At 42.9% G+C, this 16,340-nt stretch overlaps 1 protein-coding gene across 2 annotated transcripts in view; it reads right to left on the bottom strand.

Moving 5' to 3' along the window:
* Positions 1-8,013, bottom strand: part of ZFR (zinc finger RNA binding protein) — an 85,087-nt gene extending 77,074 nt beyond the window's left edge. For both annotated transcript variants that reach the window (XM_037128957.2, XM_037128958.2), the window contains exons 1-2: positions 7,892-8,013; positions 7,495-7,594 (exon numbers count right to left, since the gene is read on the bottom strand). In XM_037128957.2, coding sequence (XP_036984852.1) covers positions 7,495-7,594; positions 7,892-7,928 — 137 coding nt within the window. In that variant the 5' untranslated portion in view covers positions 7,929-8,013. The remainder of the gene's footprint in view (positions 1-7,494; positions 7,595-7,891) is intronic.
* Positions 8,014-16,340: the final 8,327 nt, after the last annotated feature.

Here is a 16,340-nt window from a genome sequence, read left to right as displayed (position 1 = left end):
TGGTTCAGGGTAGAGGGGAATGAAGGGGGGAATAGAACAACTGTAATGGCATAATCAATAAAATCAAAAAAAAAAAAGGAAAAAGAAAAAAAAAAAGGTTATTTGAACACAAGCACAGTACTAAGTGACTAACAGGCAAGCAGTGTATAAAGTGTGGAAACATGGACAAAGGGATGATTTACGTCCCAAGGGAACAGAACAGGACAGTACAAGATTTTATCACATTAATCAGAATGGTGTGCAATTTAAAACTTATGAATTGTTTATTGCTGGAATTTCCCATTTTAATATTTTCAGACTGTAATTGACCACAGAGAGCAAAACTGTGGTAAGGGGAAATTACTGTACATAAATACTTCAGCGAGAGTACTGATGACCCAGTATTCCTGACTACCTCCCTCTCTTTGATTTTTAGGACACTATATTCTCCCGGCACTCTGCTCACCCTGTATCCGTGTCTTTCTCTGGCTCTACCTTAAACACAGGCATTACCCCAGCTGGTCTCATTCACTCAAAAAATGCTTACTAATGTTTGATATATGCTAGGCACTGCACTTCATCATTTTCAACCATACGGCTATTATTGGTGGGTCACCACCATATACAGAATATCCAGATTTATACTACCAACTCTATCCCTTTTCTAAGCTCAATTTCCAACTGTCTACTGAATATAATACTAACACTGATGGGGATATTATATACGCCAGGAACTGTTCTGAGCACATTATAAATTTAACCTCATTGGATTCTCAAACCACCACAATGGGGACTGTATAGGCCTCCCAAGAATGCTGGTAATGTTCTAATTTTTGAACTGGGTGCTGGTTATACATGAGTATTCAGTATATGACATTATATAAAGCAATATATACTGTTGCAGTTATAGATTACACTTCAACATTCTTCAAAAGTTTTAATCCCATGAGGTAAGAAATAGTATTATCTCCAGTTTATATTTAAAGAGAGTGAAATACCAAGTGACCGTTTGCCTGAGGTTACATGGCACGTAGTAGAAGGAACCGGGGTTCAGCTCAGGTAGGCTGACTTTAGAACCCATCCACTCTCAATCGTAGTAACCAATTCTTAGATTCCTGTCTTGGCTCATACATTTCCTTTGTCTGAAATACCATTCCCCGGTTTTTCAGAGAGAAAGACCATGCCTACCTCAAACTCCTAGTCAGAATCCCCCAATTCTCACTTTATTATTTCATTAAAACTCAGTTATGACTGCTGTCATGGTATAGTTATTTGTAAGTTTATCTGACCTGTTCCCACTCTCATCCCTTAGAAGTGTAAACTCAAGAGCAGGGACTGTGCATACTGTAGATGTCCATTAAATATCATGTGTTACTCCCTATAAATGTATTTCAGCATACATATCATACAATAAGGCTAATAATAAAAAAAAGCCAATGTCCTTTATTTCATTAATTTGTGCTCTACCAGTATGAATTAAGTTAAAAATGTCTCGAACAACTTTTTCTTAGGTAGCTCTATGGACAAGCCAGTAGGATACTTCCCACCTTTTCAAATTTAGTGTTTGTTTGCTGTTACTACATCTATAAGCCCAAGGACTGTCTTGACTAACTTGCTGGCATATTTCTGAATAATAATTTCATTGTTTTTTTTTAAAACAAATACCTCTACTTAAACAGCTATACAGTCAAATCCAACTGCCCAGAAGCATAAATCTACCTCTAGGATCTCTATTTTAATCCAATGATCTATTTGTCTATCCTGCACTAATACCACCATTTCCCTGTTAATACAAGACTTTCCTTATCATACTTTACAGATGGTCGTGACTGCTTTTGGACCAATATTCTCTCAAAATCAACATTAGAAATCCTTTATTAGCCATGGCTGTGTGGCACAGTGGCTTGGGTGCTAGCCTATGAACCGAAATGTCACTGGTTTAATTCCTAGTCATGGCACATGCCTGGGCTGCAGACCAGGTCCCCCCTGGGGGCGTGTGAGGGAAAACCAACTGGACATAGCTCTCACACATCAATGTCTCTCTAGATCTTTCTCCCTCCCTCTCCTCTTTCTAAAAATAAATAAAATCTAAAATAAAATTTTTAAAAAAAGAACCAGTGAAAGCATAAATAAGTGGAACAACAAACCAATGTTTCTCCTTTCCTCTCTCCCCCCTGCAAAAAAAGTCCATCAAATTACCCAAAAAATCCTGTTGAGATTTTTATTGAAAATACATTAATTTTATGGATTACCTAGTGGAAAACTGGTAACTTGATGGTATCGATTTTTTTTCACTCCATGAACGTAGCTCATGTTAATTTATTCATGTCTTTTTTTATGGCCTTTATATCCTAATATAGTTTTTCTTTAACGTGTTTTACATATTCTATTAGTTTTATTTCTATTTACTTAATTGGTTTTGCAGCTATATATAAACAGGATTTTTTGACATTGAAATTCAGGCCTACCTATACTGCAGTACCTATTTTTAAGACATTTCATTTTCAGATCATGAAGCTATATATAAACATCAACTAAGGAAATCTTTTGAAACCCTTATAGTAGTACTCAAATCGATAAGAAACTAGCCATGGTAAAATGACTACTAAAAATCAGGCACTAGGTTACAAAATTCTATATTCACCTCAAGGCCAGTTAGGTAAGGAAACTAAGTCTCAGAAAGATTAAGTGATTTGGCCAAGTGACTAAAGGGATATAGAGCTGGGTTTCAAATGTCAAGTCCAACTAGCTTCAAATTCATGCCTTTTCCATTCTATATTGTAAGGTAGTTTACAAAAGCACTGTCAAGTACACACCATAAGCAATCTATACTGGGATACTTTGGCTCACCTTACTCTTGAAGCTATTAATAACACTGAAATGAATTATCATCAATTTTAACAGCAGCAATCCTTTTGGGGGAAAAATTTTTTCCTTATTTTGAAGTACTTCATGCATTATGAATGCTAAGATTTCTGATTCAAGAATGGAAGCACTGATGTAATTAGTAGTTGCAGTAGTTTTTTTTAAGAGCCAGTAAATTTCCATCATGATTAGTTTCAAAAACCTGTTCACCTGGTTTTTTCGCCTTCTCAGTGCTTATTCCTTTCCTATCTTACTAGTGTTACTTTTATTCTTTCCTTCAAGACACAATGTTCTTAACACTACATTTAAATAAAAAGCTAAAAAAAAAAGAGGAAAGTGGAAAAAGAGAAAAATCCATCAGCTTACCCAACCAGCCTACCAAGTTATCTTATTTTCCTTTAGGAACAGATTGTCCTAAAGACATCTCAAGACACATTAGATTTGCCTTATTCTGACTAGTAAATACTTAAAACAAATGTCCAGAAAACAATCAAAATCCACTTAAACATTTATCACTTATAACATTTGCTAAGACTCTAAATACAGGAGTAATTATTTTGCAATCTCTAAAGTCTCCAAATTCAATAAACACTGGATATAAAAAATGTTGCCAAATGATTTTTAAATAACTAACTATATTGAAGGTAAATGACATTCAGATACCAATGATACAGTAAGAGTTATATACAGGACAAAGAAAAGTAGTTTAAACACAAACTAAAGATTTGTATCACTCAGGTAAAAGTAGATAAGTATCTTTTTTTTGTTTTTAAATCCTCACCCAAGGATATGTTTTTATTCATTTTAGAGATGAAGGGGTGGGGGGGGGCACGGGAAGAGGGGAGAGAAACACTGATGTAAGAAAAACATCAATCGGCTGCCTGCCATACATGCCCCAACTCTGGCTCAAACCCCAAACCTAGGTACTATGTGCCCTGACCAGGAATCAAACCTGCAACCTTTTGGTGTACAGGAGGGCCATCCAACCAACTGAGGCAACCAGCTGGGGCAAGTCAAATATCTTGACTAGATAGAAAGATGACAAGGAACTGGTATGTCCAAAGCTTTTCTAATGAGTAAGAGAAATTGCCTGTTTAGAACACTCAAAGAAATGGTAATGTTGTATTAATAGAGGAATTTAAAGGAATTACTTAATTTTATATTACATATACATGCATTTGTATATGCCACAAATCCCCTTCAACAACTGAAGAACTATGACAACTTCTGTATCATTACCAATGAAAGAGTAAAAATAAATGATTTTGGTCCTATGAAACTATTAATTAGAAGTTTTCTATTGAGAATTATCTTTCCCCACATTCTTTGCTATCCTAAGTCCTTATAACTATTAAAATATTTTCCAACAAAATTAGGCTAGTCTGTCTAAAAGTCTATCTTCCCAAACTAAAAAAGTACCCCACTAAAGTAGTTTACCTACCCAACCAAATTTCCTTTCTGCCATGGAGCCATCCTTGTTTTTTCACCATGCTTGAGAGCTGCTTTGTCCTACACACCCCAAATTAACATTCTATCAGGAGCACATACAAATACACACACAAATACTTGAAAAAAATCTTTTTGATTTCCAAGAAGGGGGGAAAAAAAGCAAATGAAAGGTCAGAAAATGAAGAGAGTACATTTGCAAGAGTGGCAAATGGCATAACAGGTTTACGCACTGCCCTTTAAAAATAAAAAGAGCAGCCCTGGCTGGTGTAACTCAGTGGATTGAGCATGAGCCTGTGAAACAAAGGGTCTTTGGTTCGATTCCCAGTCAGGGCATATGCCTGGGTTGCAGGCCAGGTCCCCAGTAGGAGGCACATGAGAGGCAACCACACATTGATGTTTCTCTCCCACTCTTTCTCCTTCCCCTCCCCTCTCTCTATAAATAAAATATTTTTTAAAAAAAACAACACAAAACAGGGAGAAAAACACTCCGTAGCTAATAGAACATGTAATACAAAGACTGAATGCTTACCACAAAAATATTTAATACGGCATTATATAAATGAAAATGTGATTTATCTTGAAGTTATTAGTAGCAGAAATTATGAAATCTTTATAAAATCTTTTTAAAAACCTTGTTTTTTAATAGTATGCCATTATAAATCTCAAATATTAACAAGCAACAAAGTCTAAGTTCCAAATAAATTAAATCAAATACCTTACACAGCTATAACCACGGAAACTTAGAACCAGAATTAAATCTAGACTTAGGAGTTACTTTCAGTTATTTGTATCCAGTGACAGGTGAGGCAACTATTCACAGCATCCACATGTAAACACCTAAGGGTTCCCTGATCCTTCAATTTAGAAAAAAAAAAAAAAGTGCAAAGTAGCCTTTGTTTTCCATGTCTAAAAGTTACATTGTGATGCTCTCTAGACAGAAAAATGAGCATCACTGCATTTTTACAAATGCTTTATTATTAATGCTATTTGTTCATCTTTGCTGAACCAAAGTATTAACTTTATTTGGCTTGCTTTATTCCCATTAAAAGCAAACAATTTCCATGCACTAGATTTATATACAATTAGTTTGTATATAATTAGTTTTGCTGTTATATGTATAACATCAAAAAAGTGGTCTTTTCTCACTAGGCATACATAAAACAAGCAGTAACTGGACTGTTGTTACAGTTCACTAAAACTATAAAATTCAAAGCCAAGGAATAATGAGGTACAGAAACTCTTAATAGTTTCCAATATTGGGATAAAATACATATACGCAACTATTTTATTTAAAAAATGATTAAGTCTCTTTAAATTGGCATTTCCTCCCCTCATTTCTACCTGAAAGATTGCATTAGAAAAAAAGTTTCAAAACTGCCCCAAAGAACCCACTACATTTTTAATAATAGTTAATAACCCCCAAAGCTATCACTCTACCCCTACTTAAAAAAATGGGTAAAACGAGCAAAATTTTAATGGTTAATACAGCCTTATTTAGAACACAAAGTACTTGGTAGCATTGAATTTATGGCACAGATGCTGATCAGCTATTTCTTGTTTCCCTGAAAAAGAAAATGGCTAGTTTTTTTTCTCTCTCCACAAAATTTGCTGGCCCTAAAAGGTTTTAACAAAGTAGCTGAAACTTTATTACTTGTTTACAACTTGTAAGCAAAGGGTTTTTTAATATTTAAAAAGCCCCAAGATTTTGCCCCAATTGTTACATGTCTTTTTTATCTTTGTAATATAGGACTCAAGAAACTTGTAAAAGAAATTCCACATGCATTCAATTTCATCGACAAAACATTTGTACGCTTTAACATCTCGTAAAATCAATTATCTTCAGCACTGTTCTGTTTTAAATGGTAGCAATTTTTTAGTAATGTATAAATGTAAAATGATGCCCCTTACAATAAATGGCATCTAAGAATTCCATGGAAAATGGCAACCTTCTCACAATTACAAATTTTAACCCCAAAAGACAGCCGCATTTTATAGATGAGGAAAAAGAAATCCCAAATAAGCGATACTCCCAAATGTCAAAAAGTCTAGAGCAGGAGAAACTGCAACCCAGAGCTCCTAGTTCCCAACGATGCCCTTTGCACTACACAAGCTGCAGCCTGAAGTGAATGAGATGAAAAAAAACTACCTGGGTTTAAGCAACAGCTGACATGGCCGATACACAGAGATGCCCGACACAGCCTCTGCGCTTCGCTATGGAGAGCTCGTCACCTAAGAGCCCCGCAGGAGCCCCGTGTGCTTACGGCCCGAATCTGAGGATACTGTCTCGAACTGGCTCAAAAGTGACAGGGACCACAACAAATAAGCTACTTTTTTTAGGATAATGAGCTACGAACACTTCAGAAATTAGCGTTTCCTTTAAGATAGGAATTTCATAAGGTGCATGCACTAGAATAACTCAGCCCAATCCCACTCGCGCCTGCTTCTCCCCAAGGGAAGACTCGCCAAGGGAGACGACTGGCCTGCGTGGAGCCTAAACTCCAAAGCAGGAGCAGGCCGTGGACTCGTTTATCAACACCAGAAACTTCGCACCCTCTTTCGCAGTCTACCGACCACACCACTCACAGGTGGTTGGAGTGTTTACATCTCTCCTAGGAGGGAACACCGAAGGAACCCGAGGGCTGGAGTGATACCCGCGGTTTGTTGGCAGGACTCGGGGGAGGGCCAGGAGAAGCCACAGGCCGCAGGAGCAGCTACCCGGGAAAACGACACGTTATCTGGGCTCGGGGGGCCGGAGCACCAGCAAGACTGGGGCTCGGGCGGCGCCGCGGGAGAGAGGCCGCAGGCCCTGCGATGGACACTCCGCGTCGCCCACTCTCTCTCAGACGCCGGGGGAGGGGACCGGGGGTGGAGGCAGGGCAGCCGGGGCGATCGGAGCCTCGGCCTCCGCCAGCTGCCGGGCTCCCGGGCCGCGGGAGGCCATTTTAGCTGCGAGGCCTCCGAAAGCTCCGGCGGCCCTCCACGTCCCCAACCTCGGCCGTCTCCCGTCCCGCCCCCCCGGGGGGGCCGCTCCCCGCCGCGGGCCCCGCCGGGCGGGGAGGGAGAGGCGGTGGGCAGGGCCCGCAGCCAGAAGTCGGGGCCGCGGGCGCGGCGGGGGCGAGGGCCGGCGCGGGGGCGTCGTGGCGGCGGGATCCGGGCGGAGGAGCGAGCTGGGTGAGGGGGGGGGAGGGCGGGAGCCGTTACCTATACTGGGCCGCAGCCGCCGCCGCCGCCGCCCCGCTGTGGGTGAATCCAAAGTAGTTGCCGGTCGCCATTTTGGCATCTTCCCCCAGCCGGCTGGGCACTGCGGCGGGCACGGAGAGTCGGGTCCCATGGCGGGAGGGCAGGAGCGGAGGCGCAGAGACGCCGAGGGAGGGAAAGGGAGAGAGAGAGGCGCGTGAGAAGCCGCCCTCGCCGGGCCTGGGCCGCGGCCGCAGCCGCGCCGCCTCCCCCTCCCGCCTCGCACTCCCTCACTCACTCGCACGCCCCGGTGGCGGCCGCCGCCTCCTCCCCGGAGCCTGCCCCAGCCCCCGCGCCTCCCCGCCGCCCCAGGCCGAGGAAGAAGCTCGCCAGGGACCTCGGCGGGGCACATTATACTCACCATAGGTGAAAGAAACTACAGGGCATATGGGAATCATGGGCTCGGGCTGCTGCTGCTGAACTCTGAACTCTCACCCGCTGCCTCCCTCCTCAGCCCCTGCTCCTCCTCAGCCGAGAACAGACCGCCGCCTCCCCCTCACTGCGCAGGCGCCGCCGCGCTCAGCACTCTGGGGGCTGTAGTCCCCGCCGCCTTCGCAGCTCCCCCGGGCGCGTGTCGGGGCCTCAGCGGAGGCGAAACCGGGGACGAGGGCGGTGGAGCGCAGGCCTACCAAAGTGGTAGTGACAGTGAGCTGCAAGCCGGGCGACCGAGGAGCGCAGGAGGAGCGCCTGGTCACGCCGTGGGGGAATCAGGGAGAGTGACCCGAAGGCTTGACGTCTGTTAGCTTTTTCTTTTCACTCTTCTCACTATTGCGTGTGCGTATGTTCTCTACCTTTCGGTCCTTCTCGCCTGTGCAATTTTCATCAGAATTTGAGCTGGACTCATTTGGATTCCTCCTTATTTCCTGCATCCTCGATTCTTGTCCCTAGCCTCTAAATTGGGGAGGAAAAGACGGAGAGGGGAAATAAAAAAGAATGGCAAGTGTGCAATTCTTTGGTTTGGAAGCACACCCCCGGACATCCCTCCCGAACACACCTCTACTTGCACTCTCCGTGACTTGCAGCCACTCGTTGGCTCATTCAGCGTATATTGAAACACCTCACTCCCCATCCCAAAGCGCACGCGCGTACACACACACACACACACACACACACACACACACACGAAGTGTCAGGCTATGTTCTGGAGATACAGCAGTGAATAAAACAAAGTACCCACCCACATGGAATTTAGCTTCTGGGAAAGTGGAGAGGGTGTTAGAGAATAGCCAAATACATACTGTGTCGGGTGGTGATTGCAGCTTTAAAAATAAAGCCAGGAAGAAAAGACAGATAGTGGAGGGAATGGATAGGGCGGCCACTTGAGCCTCGAAGGAAGTGAGGGACTAGCTCGTTAGGTACCTGGGGGACGGACCGCAGGTGGAGATCCTATAGCTGGAGTGCTGAAGAGCAGCGGGTAGGCTCGTCTGGCTGGCGTTGAGTAATCGGAGACCGGATCGGAAGGGGGCCTTGGTAAGGGTACCAGATCTTTCGTGGCAAGGACAGAACTATATTCTCCCCCATGGACGTGTTTCTTTTTTTCCTCTGCTTTCTTACCATTTTCTCTTCCCTGGTCATTCCCAACCATTCTCTTTCCTCTTGCACTTCCTGTTCAGATTGACTGTTTTCTCCCACCTTCCTTCTTTCCTGACTGCCATCGTGCATAAGTGCTCCCTTTCCCCTCTTCCTCACCTTCTCCGTGGCCATTCCCCAGACCCTCTGCTGCTGGTTTCTCCTCAATGTTGGATATAAGCATTAAAAAGAAATGCAAAGAACTCATTCATGAAGTTGAGGGCTTTATCCCGCCTTCTTGTGCCAGAGCAGAAACAATACCTTCATTCCTCTTTGTGCCAACCCTGCTCCACCACACCTACAAAGGTGATGGTTCTAAGAACCTGTCTGATTTGTCCTCTTAGTCATTTCAAAAAGAGAGAGAGAAAAAGTAGAACCTTTGAGAAAAATCAACATCATTGTTTTTGAGAACACTGATGTTTCCCTAGGCTGAAGTTATCTGTGCTCCAAGTGTGTTGCTAGGGAAAAATATTTTCAACATGGGATATTGAAACTGCATTTTAAAAGTAATTTGCCTTGAACTTCACAAGCCACCAAACCTTCAAGGCACTGACTGTAAGTGCTTTGATGAATTTGCACTATTAGTTACCAGGCTATATGAATAAAACTGGAGGACAAAAGACAGGTGTTAATCACCCGCATAAGAAGATTCTTTTTAGGCCACTTTTAATGCATGGTTGCTTGGCAGGCCTTTAGAGGATGGAAGAGGGCTCCTGGTACACTCCAGTGAGCCAATGAGTGACTAGAAAGAGGGAGGCGTGCCTCTTCTCTTTGATAACTGTTCTTCCAGGTCAGAGCAGGGGTGGCCATAATGAAAATTGTTTAAAACAGTGCTCTCCTCAAATAGAGAATCTGTAGGAAGGGGTCTCAACTTACCCTTGACTTGGGCTTATGTAAAAAAAGAGTTTTCAAGAAGACTCGGGTCTTTTTCCTGAGCATTTCACAGTGGAATGAAATTATTTAACCTTCTTAAACCTAGGACAGGAATAACATCTCTCTCACAGGACTGTGGTATGGATTAAATGAGGTAGCATCTCTGTACAACAATACCAAGCACAAGATATTTATGTAAAGAGAACTAGCCTAGACGGTTGCAAATCTTTTTTAAATGTACCTTCTAGTAAGTGAATGTATGTCACTCACCTAAAACCAAAAAGTAGGTGGCTCTGCCCCAGAAGGCTTTAGGTCCCAGAGTGCACCCTGTCTGGGCAACATCGAAGTATGCAGTCCTCTGGACCAGCCACAGAGGGCGGGAGACTTGACTGGAAGCAACCCGTTACATCTGTCATCTTTCATGTCCAGAATGGCTGGCATCAGAATACAAAAAAAAGTACATGTAACGGTCATTCTCCATACTTCAGCTACAGTGATGGGTTCAAAACACAAATCTGATCAAACCTTTCTGTCCTTGCCCTCCCTCTCGGGACAAAGCAAACTCACTTGTGTGGCCCACAAAGCCTTACGTGGTCCAGCCTCCCTGCCTTTTCAGCCTCTTCTTAATTCTTTCTAGTCCAGCTACCTTGGCTTTCTGTTTACTATGCCCCACCCACCAGAGAGCTTTGCATGTTCTCCCTACCTGGAATGTTCTTCTCCTCACCTAGGTGACCCTCATACTTCAAGATCTCTGTTCAGTGGACCCCTTGCTGGATCAGACTTTCATTGTGCTCTCAGAACACCTGACATCTCCTCTTAGTTGCCTTTGTCACAGTTGCAATCTTTTACTTTGTGATTATTTGGTTAATATGTATGTTGAAAGAAAGAAACAAGCAAACAACAGGCCAAAATGGAGTCACTATTGCTAAGCCACATCACCAAAGCAAAAGTTAATAACTTACCTAATTGCTGTTTGAGCCTCTCCCAGGAGTGAAATTTTAAACCGGTCTGGAATTTTCTGATCAACTCTAGTGAGGTAATCCACCTAAGACCCCTGCTTTTCTCTAAGGCAACAGATTTTCAACCTTTTTCACCTCATGGTACAATTACACTGATTGCTAAAATTCTGTGGCACACCAAAAAAAACTTTTTCTGATGATCTGACAAAACAATAGATACAGTTTTGATTCATTCATGCTGGATAGCTCTTGTTGTGTTGGCTTTTGTCATTTTTTTTTAACTTGACAATCTAAGGAAAAAGAGGTCAGAGCCCCTAACTATTCAGGTGGTTCATGTTTTAAAATTTCTTGTGGTGCTCCAGTATGCTGTGGCTCACGGGTTGAAAATTACTGTTCTAAGGAAAGGTGTCCTTGTCTGAAATAATTCACTTTTTTAACTTCTTAGTCCCATCCTCCTTCTATAAAAAAAGTTCCTTTTTGTACAATTCATGGGAACATCCTAGTTGCTAGACGGGACGCTGCCTGATTCACAGATAGTTTAGTAAAGCCAATCAGATCTTCAAGTTTACTGGATTAAATTTTGTTCTTTAACATATATTTCCGCCATCAAACTATGGCTTGGTGAAGGCAAGGTGCCTGGTGATAGGCCCCCACAAAGAACTTACTTAGTAAATGAACCAGGCTGTGTACAGCATAATCTCTCTTTAATGATTCAGAAGGCAGTCAAGAACTCCCAGTGCCTCAGTCATTGTTAGGAGCCACAACAGTATCTGAGGGCAAGTGAGGAAATGTTAATTGGCAGACCAATAACCACAAGGTGGAGCTAGCCAGAGAAAGCCTGCCCCTAAACTCAGGGAAAATGTATCTAGTCATCCTTAGTCCCAACTTTGAGTCAAGGCCTGGCATCCTGAAAGGCCTTATTAAAATATGACTATGTCAGCCAGCAAGGAGGACATAAAAGCGACTCTGTACCAAGAGGAGTATGACATGGTGAGTGACAGTGTGGACTCGGAAGCTGGACCCACCTGGCTTCCACTCTCAGCTGTCACTCACTGCCTTGTCGCCTCAGCCACAACCTCTCTGTGCCTGATTTTTCTCCTCTATAAATAGAGTTGATAAAAGGAGCACCTATAGCAGGGGATTGTTGGTAGGGCTTTAATATCTCCTAGATGTTAAAGTGCCTAGATCGGTGCTGGGCTCTCTACAGGCACGTACATGAGCTTTGGTTGTTATTCTAACTACCACCCATTCTTAACACAGTCGGACAATGAGCCAAAGGATAGGAATGTGTTTATAGGGGAAGGGGAAGATCAAGCCCATGAGAACATAAAAAGGAGGTGCCTAGATCTCAAGGGGCAGCATGGAGGATCAGTGAGCACATGCGACAGGAGGCAAGGGCAAACTGCTGCCCAGGCAGGGAGTACGAAGGTCAGACAAGACCAAGGAGGGGAGCCAGCATTTACCAGTGTTGTTGACAAAGAGCCCAGAGATTTTGTTTTTTATTTTACTGTGCTGCCGTGAAAACACTTATCTTCATTCGTCATTACTTAGAAACTCCACATTTCTACAAGGTAGTATCACTTTATGATTTCTACAGGACAGAATATTATAGGCACTTGAAAAGATGTAAATGTTAAAGACTCTCTAATTCCAGTGTTTTCCCCAACTTTTTGACAATAAAAAAGTCACCTAGGGAATCTTTCAGTAATACAAATTCCTGGATCTCGCTCGTTGCAGTCCCACTAAACTGAAATCCCAGGGCCTGTGCCCTGGGAAACCATGTGGTGAACGAGCCCCCCCCCTCCCCAAGCGAATTTTATCAGTAAGGGAGTTTGGGGGACATTGGGCCCAGCCTCACCATTCTGAAGATGAGGATGCTGGAGCCCAGAGAAGCTGAATAACCTGCTGAAGATACAGCACAGGCCGGCTCTGGAGGAACTGTGCCTCTCTGGGGAAGATGCCCAGAGGACTGTAGATCTAAGAGGTGAAAGAGACTTTATTTTTTCATTATATGCCCTTTTGTGGTGGTTGGAGAGGGGAAGGTTTTACCATATCATAATGAATGAATTTTTTCAACTAAAAACCTAGTTCTAACTACATCTGATCAGCACACATCTTGGAAATACAGTCATTTGTACCCAGCCTCCCCCTCCCGCCCACCTACCTTGAGTCAGCTTTCTAGCTGTTGGCCCCCTCACTTCCCTCCCTTCTGCCTGCTCCAGACTCCCCACCTGTGCAGCCCCAGCCAGGCTGGAGGTCTGGAGCATTTGAACAATGCTTTCTCTGCCCCGATGGCCTTGCAGTTTAGTCATCCTCCCCCAAGTCGCAGCGGGAGGCCCAGAGTCCCAGAGACTGCAGGACTGGCTGTAACAGCCAAAGCCTTTCTCAGAGCACTTGCCAGCAACACGCCTTAGCGGCACTTAACCTTGAGTACTTTCAGAAAGGGCTCTGTGCTGAGGTGGCCATGTTCCCACGTCCCTAATTTTTCATTAGCCACATCTTAAAGCCACACAGGCAAGATTCTGTATAAGGCGGGGTTAGAAGGATACATTTAATGTCTAAACAGGAGAGTGTGGAACAAGTGGAACTAACACAGCTGCACTGACCGTGGCAATTATTCAACCAGTTTGGAGAGCTGTTACAAAGTTAAAGCTCAACCAATGCACACTTATCACCCAACAATAGTACTCCCGGTGCTCCTACAGAGACAGATATATGTGTGTGCTTAGGAAAAGATAGGTAGAAGAGCCCTGGCTGGTGTAGCTCAGTGGGTTGAGCATGGGCCTGAGAAGCAAAGTGTTGCTGGTTCAATTCCCAGTCAGGACACATGCCTGGGTTGCAGGCCAGGTCCCCAGTAGGGGACACATGAGAGGCAACCACAATTGATGTTTCCCACTCTTTCTCCTTCCCTTCCCCTCTCTCTAAAAATAAATAATATTTTTTAAAAAGAAAGAAAAGATAGGTAGAAGAGCATTCACAGAAACAACTATTCATAGTGTCCAAAATTGGAAACTACTCAAATATAGTAGTTTCCATCAATAGTCAAATGGGTAAAATAAATTCTGTTATATTTATATAATAGAATATTTTCATCATTGAAAATGAATGAATTACTGATACATGCAGCATAGATGATTCTCACAAATATAGCACTGAGCAAAAAAAAGCCAGACATAAATAAGTTTATATGATGTCACTTACATAAAGTATTTTCTTTTTCTTTCTTTCCAGTTTTACTGAGATATAATTGTCATATTACATTGTGCACCTTTTAAGGTAAACAGTGTGTTAATTCGATATCTGTGTACATATATTGTGAAATGCTTACCTCAGTAAGGTCAGTTAACACATTCATGACCTCACCTAATTATAATTTTCTGCATGGAGTTTTAATTAAAAACAGGCAAAATTAATGTCTGGTGTCCTAAGTCAGGACTGTGGGTGGGAAGTGACTGGGAGGAAGTATGAGGGAGAGTCCTGTGAGCCGACAAAATTAGGGCCCATCAGAGAAGATGGGTAACTTATAAAACTTTTATTTATAAATATAAATTGGATAATAAATGGGTGATTTATAAAAATTCACTGAGTGGTCCATTCATGCTTTGTGTCCATGTAAGATTACTTAAAAAATTAGTCCCCACAGAGCAATGGTTCTCCACTTCATCAAACCCAAATGCACCCCTTTTATAAGAATGTTTTATAACACCCTCTGTACTCTTCCACAGTGAAAGTTATAGATAATTCTACCTACTACATGTATATATAATTTTTTCTTTTTAAAATTAAATGTTAATTTTATAATTTAAAAAATCAGTATAGTGCCTTAGTTGAAGTATAAAGGAAAAAAGGAAAGGGAAAACGCTTCATAATAAAAAAAATGTGCGTTTCAGTGTGTTGATATTTGGTCACAGATGATCTGGAAGACACCGAGCGAGCACAGGAGGTGCGTGCAGCCAGTGCCACGATCTCCAGGAACACGAGAGTCACAAGTGCAAACGGCATCAGGTGAGGTACTAGCTAATCACTAGGGCACTGGTGACATGGTTCCCTAAAATGGTAAACAGTCTGTGCTAAGGTCTTAAACCAGACAGAAGACAATCATTCTTCCGTTTGTGCGATAATGACACTCCTTCCAAGTCTAGAGCGTGTTGAAACTATGCAAAAGATACTTTGTGTTTGTATGTCAAAGCCAACTTAAATTCTAGACTTAGATCATTATAAACACACTTTGCATGTATTGAGAATATATGAACGCCCAGTTTGATATTACAGTCTTGCAGAATGTGAAACAATTCGTTGTACAGGGCTGTTCTGTGCATTGCAGGAAGTTTAACATTTGTGGTGTCTGACCATTACATACCAGGGGTGTCATTGTGACAACCACAAGCTTCCAATATTCCCCAGATGGTGGTGCCACTTTGGTCGAGAACCATCTGTGTGGAGGATAAGTTCTAGGCTATGTGTCATTAATGTTCTCTCTTATGGAACCCTTGAAGAGCTATATGCAACAAAATAATATGATGGGCATAACAACTTGAATAAACTGTCTCGGGGCTTTAAGGCTTCTCCACTCATTACACTGCAGAACTGCCCCCAATGAGGTTCCCTGGACTCCCAGCTTAATGAAGATTTAGGTGTTCTGCTGTTCTTGCCTGAAGTTAAGGGTGCATCAGAGGAGATGGGTAATGTTCCTGGACAAATACGTAAAAATCATGCCTGTAATTCAAGCTATATGACTACCTCTGCCCTGTGAGCCCAACCCTCCTTACAGAATTGATGCCCCACCCACACTCAGCCTGCTCCGTGATGGCTGAGATGGTCAAGGACACCTGCTGGGGTGGACAGAACCCACAGACTAGAAGTCTCAAGCTCTGGAGGTCTGTGAGGAAGAATGTGTGAGGCCCAAGTGGCTAGAAACACATAATTTCACTATTACCGAGAGTACCATAATCACATCTTTGGTGTCCTCTGCAACCAACACTATCCTCAAGCTGGCAACACTTAGTCACCGCACGGAGCAGGAATGGCAGATACTGTTCATTGCCTACTGAGCAGCTGTTGTGGACTGAATGTTTGTGTCCCCCGCCCCCCAGCTTCAAATGTTGAAGCCCTAACCCCCAATGTGTTGGTATTTGGTGATGTCATGAAGGTCGGGCCTTCATGATGAAATTAGTGCTTTTATAAGGACTCTGTCTCTCTCCTCCTCCTCCTCCTCCTCCTTCTCCCAAGCAATGCACTTCTCTAGGGGTATAAAAATTAGGGATACTTGATTGCAGGCAATAGAACCCATTCTGGATAATGCAACTAATAAGGGACTTTATAGAAGCCTCAAACTTAACAGGAAGGCTGGAAAATCAGGCTTGGACTTGAGCAGAAACAAAGTCAGCTCTGGAGGGCAAGGAAGCAGAA

Source organism: Artibeus jamaicensis, unplaced genomic scaffold (assembly GCF_021234435.1).
Source record: "Artibeus jamaicensis isolate MK-2021 breed Jamaican fruit bat unplaced genomic scaffold, CSHL_Jam_final scaffold_369, whole genome shotgun sequence".
NCBI classification, from domain to species: domain Eukaryota; kingdom Metazoa; phylum Chordata; class Mammalia; order Chiroptera; family Phyllostomidae; genus Artibeus; species Artibeus jamaicensis.
The sequence above is the reverse complement of the archived record's forward strand: the minus strand, read 5'-3'. Positions and strand labels throughout refer to the sequence as shown.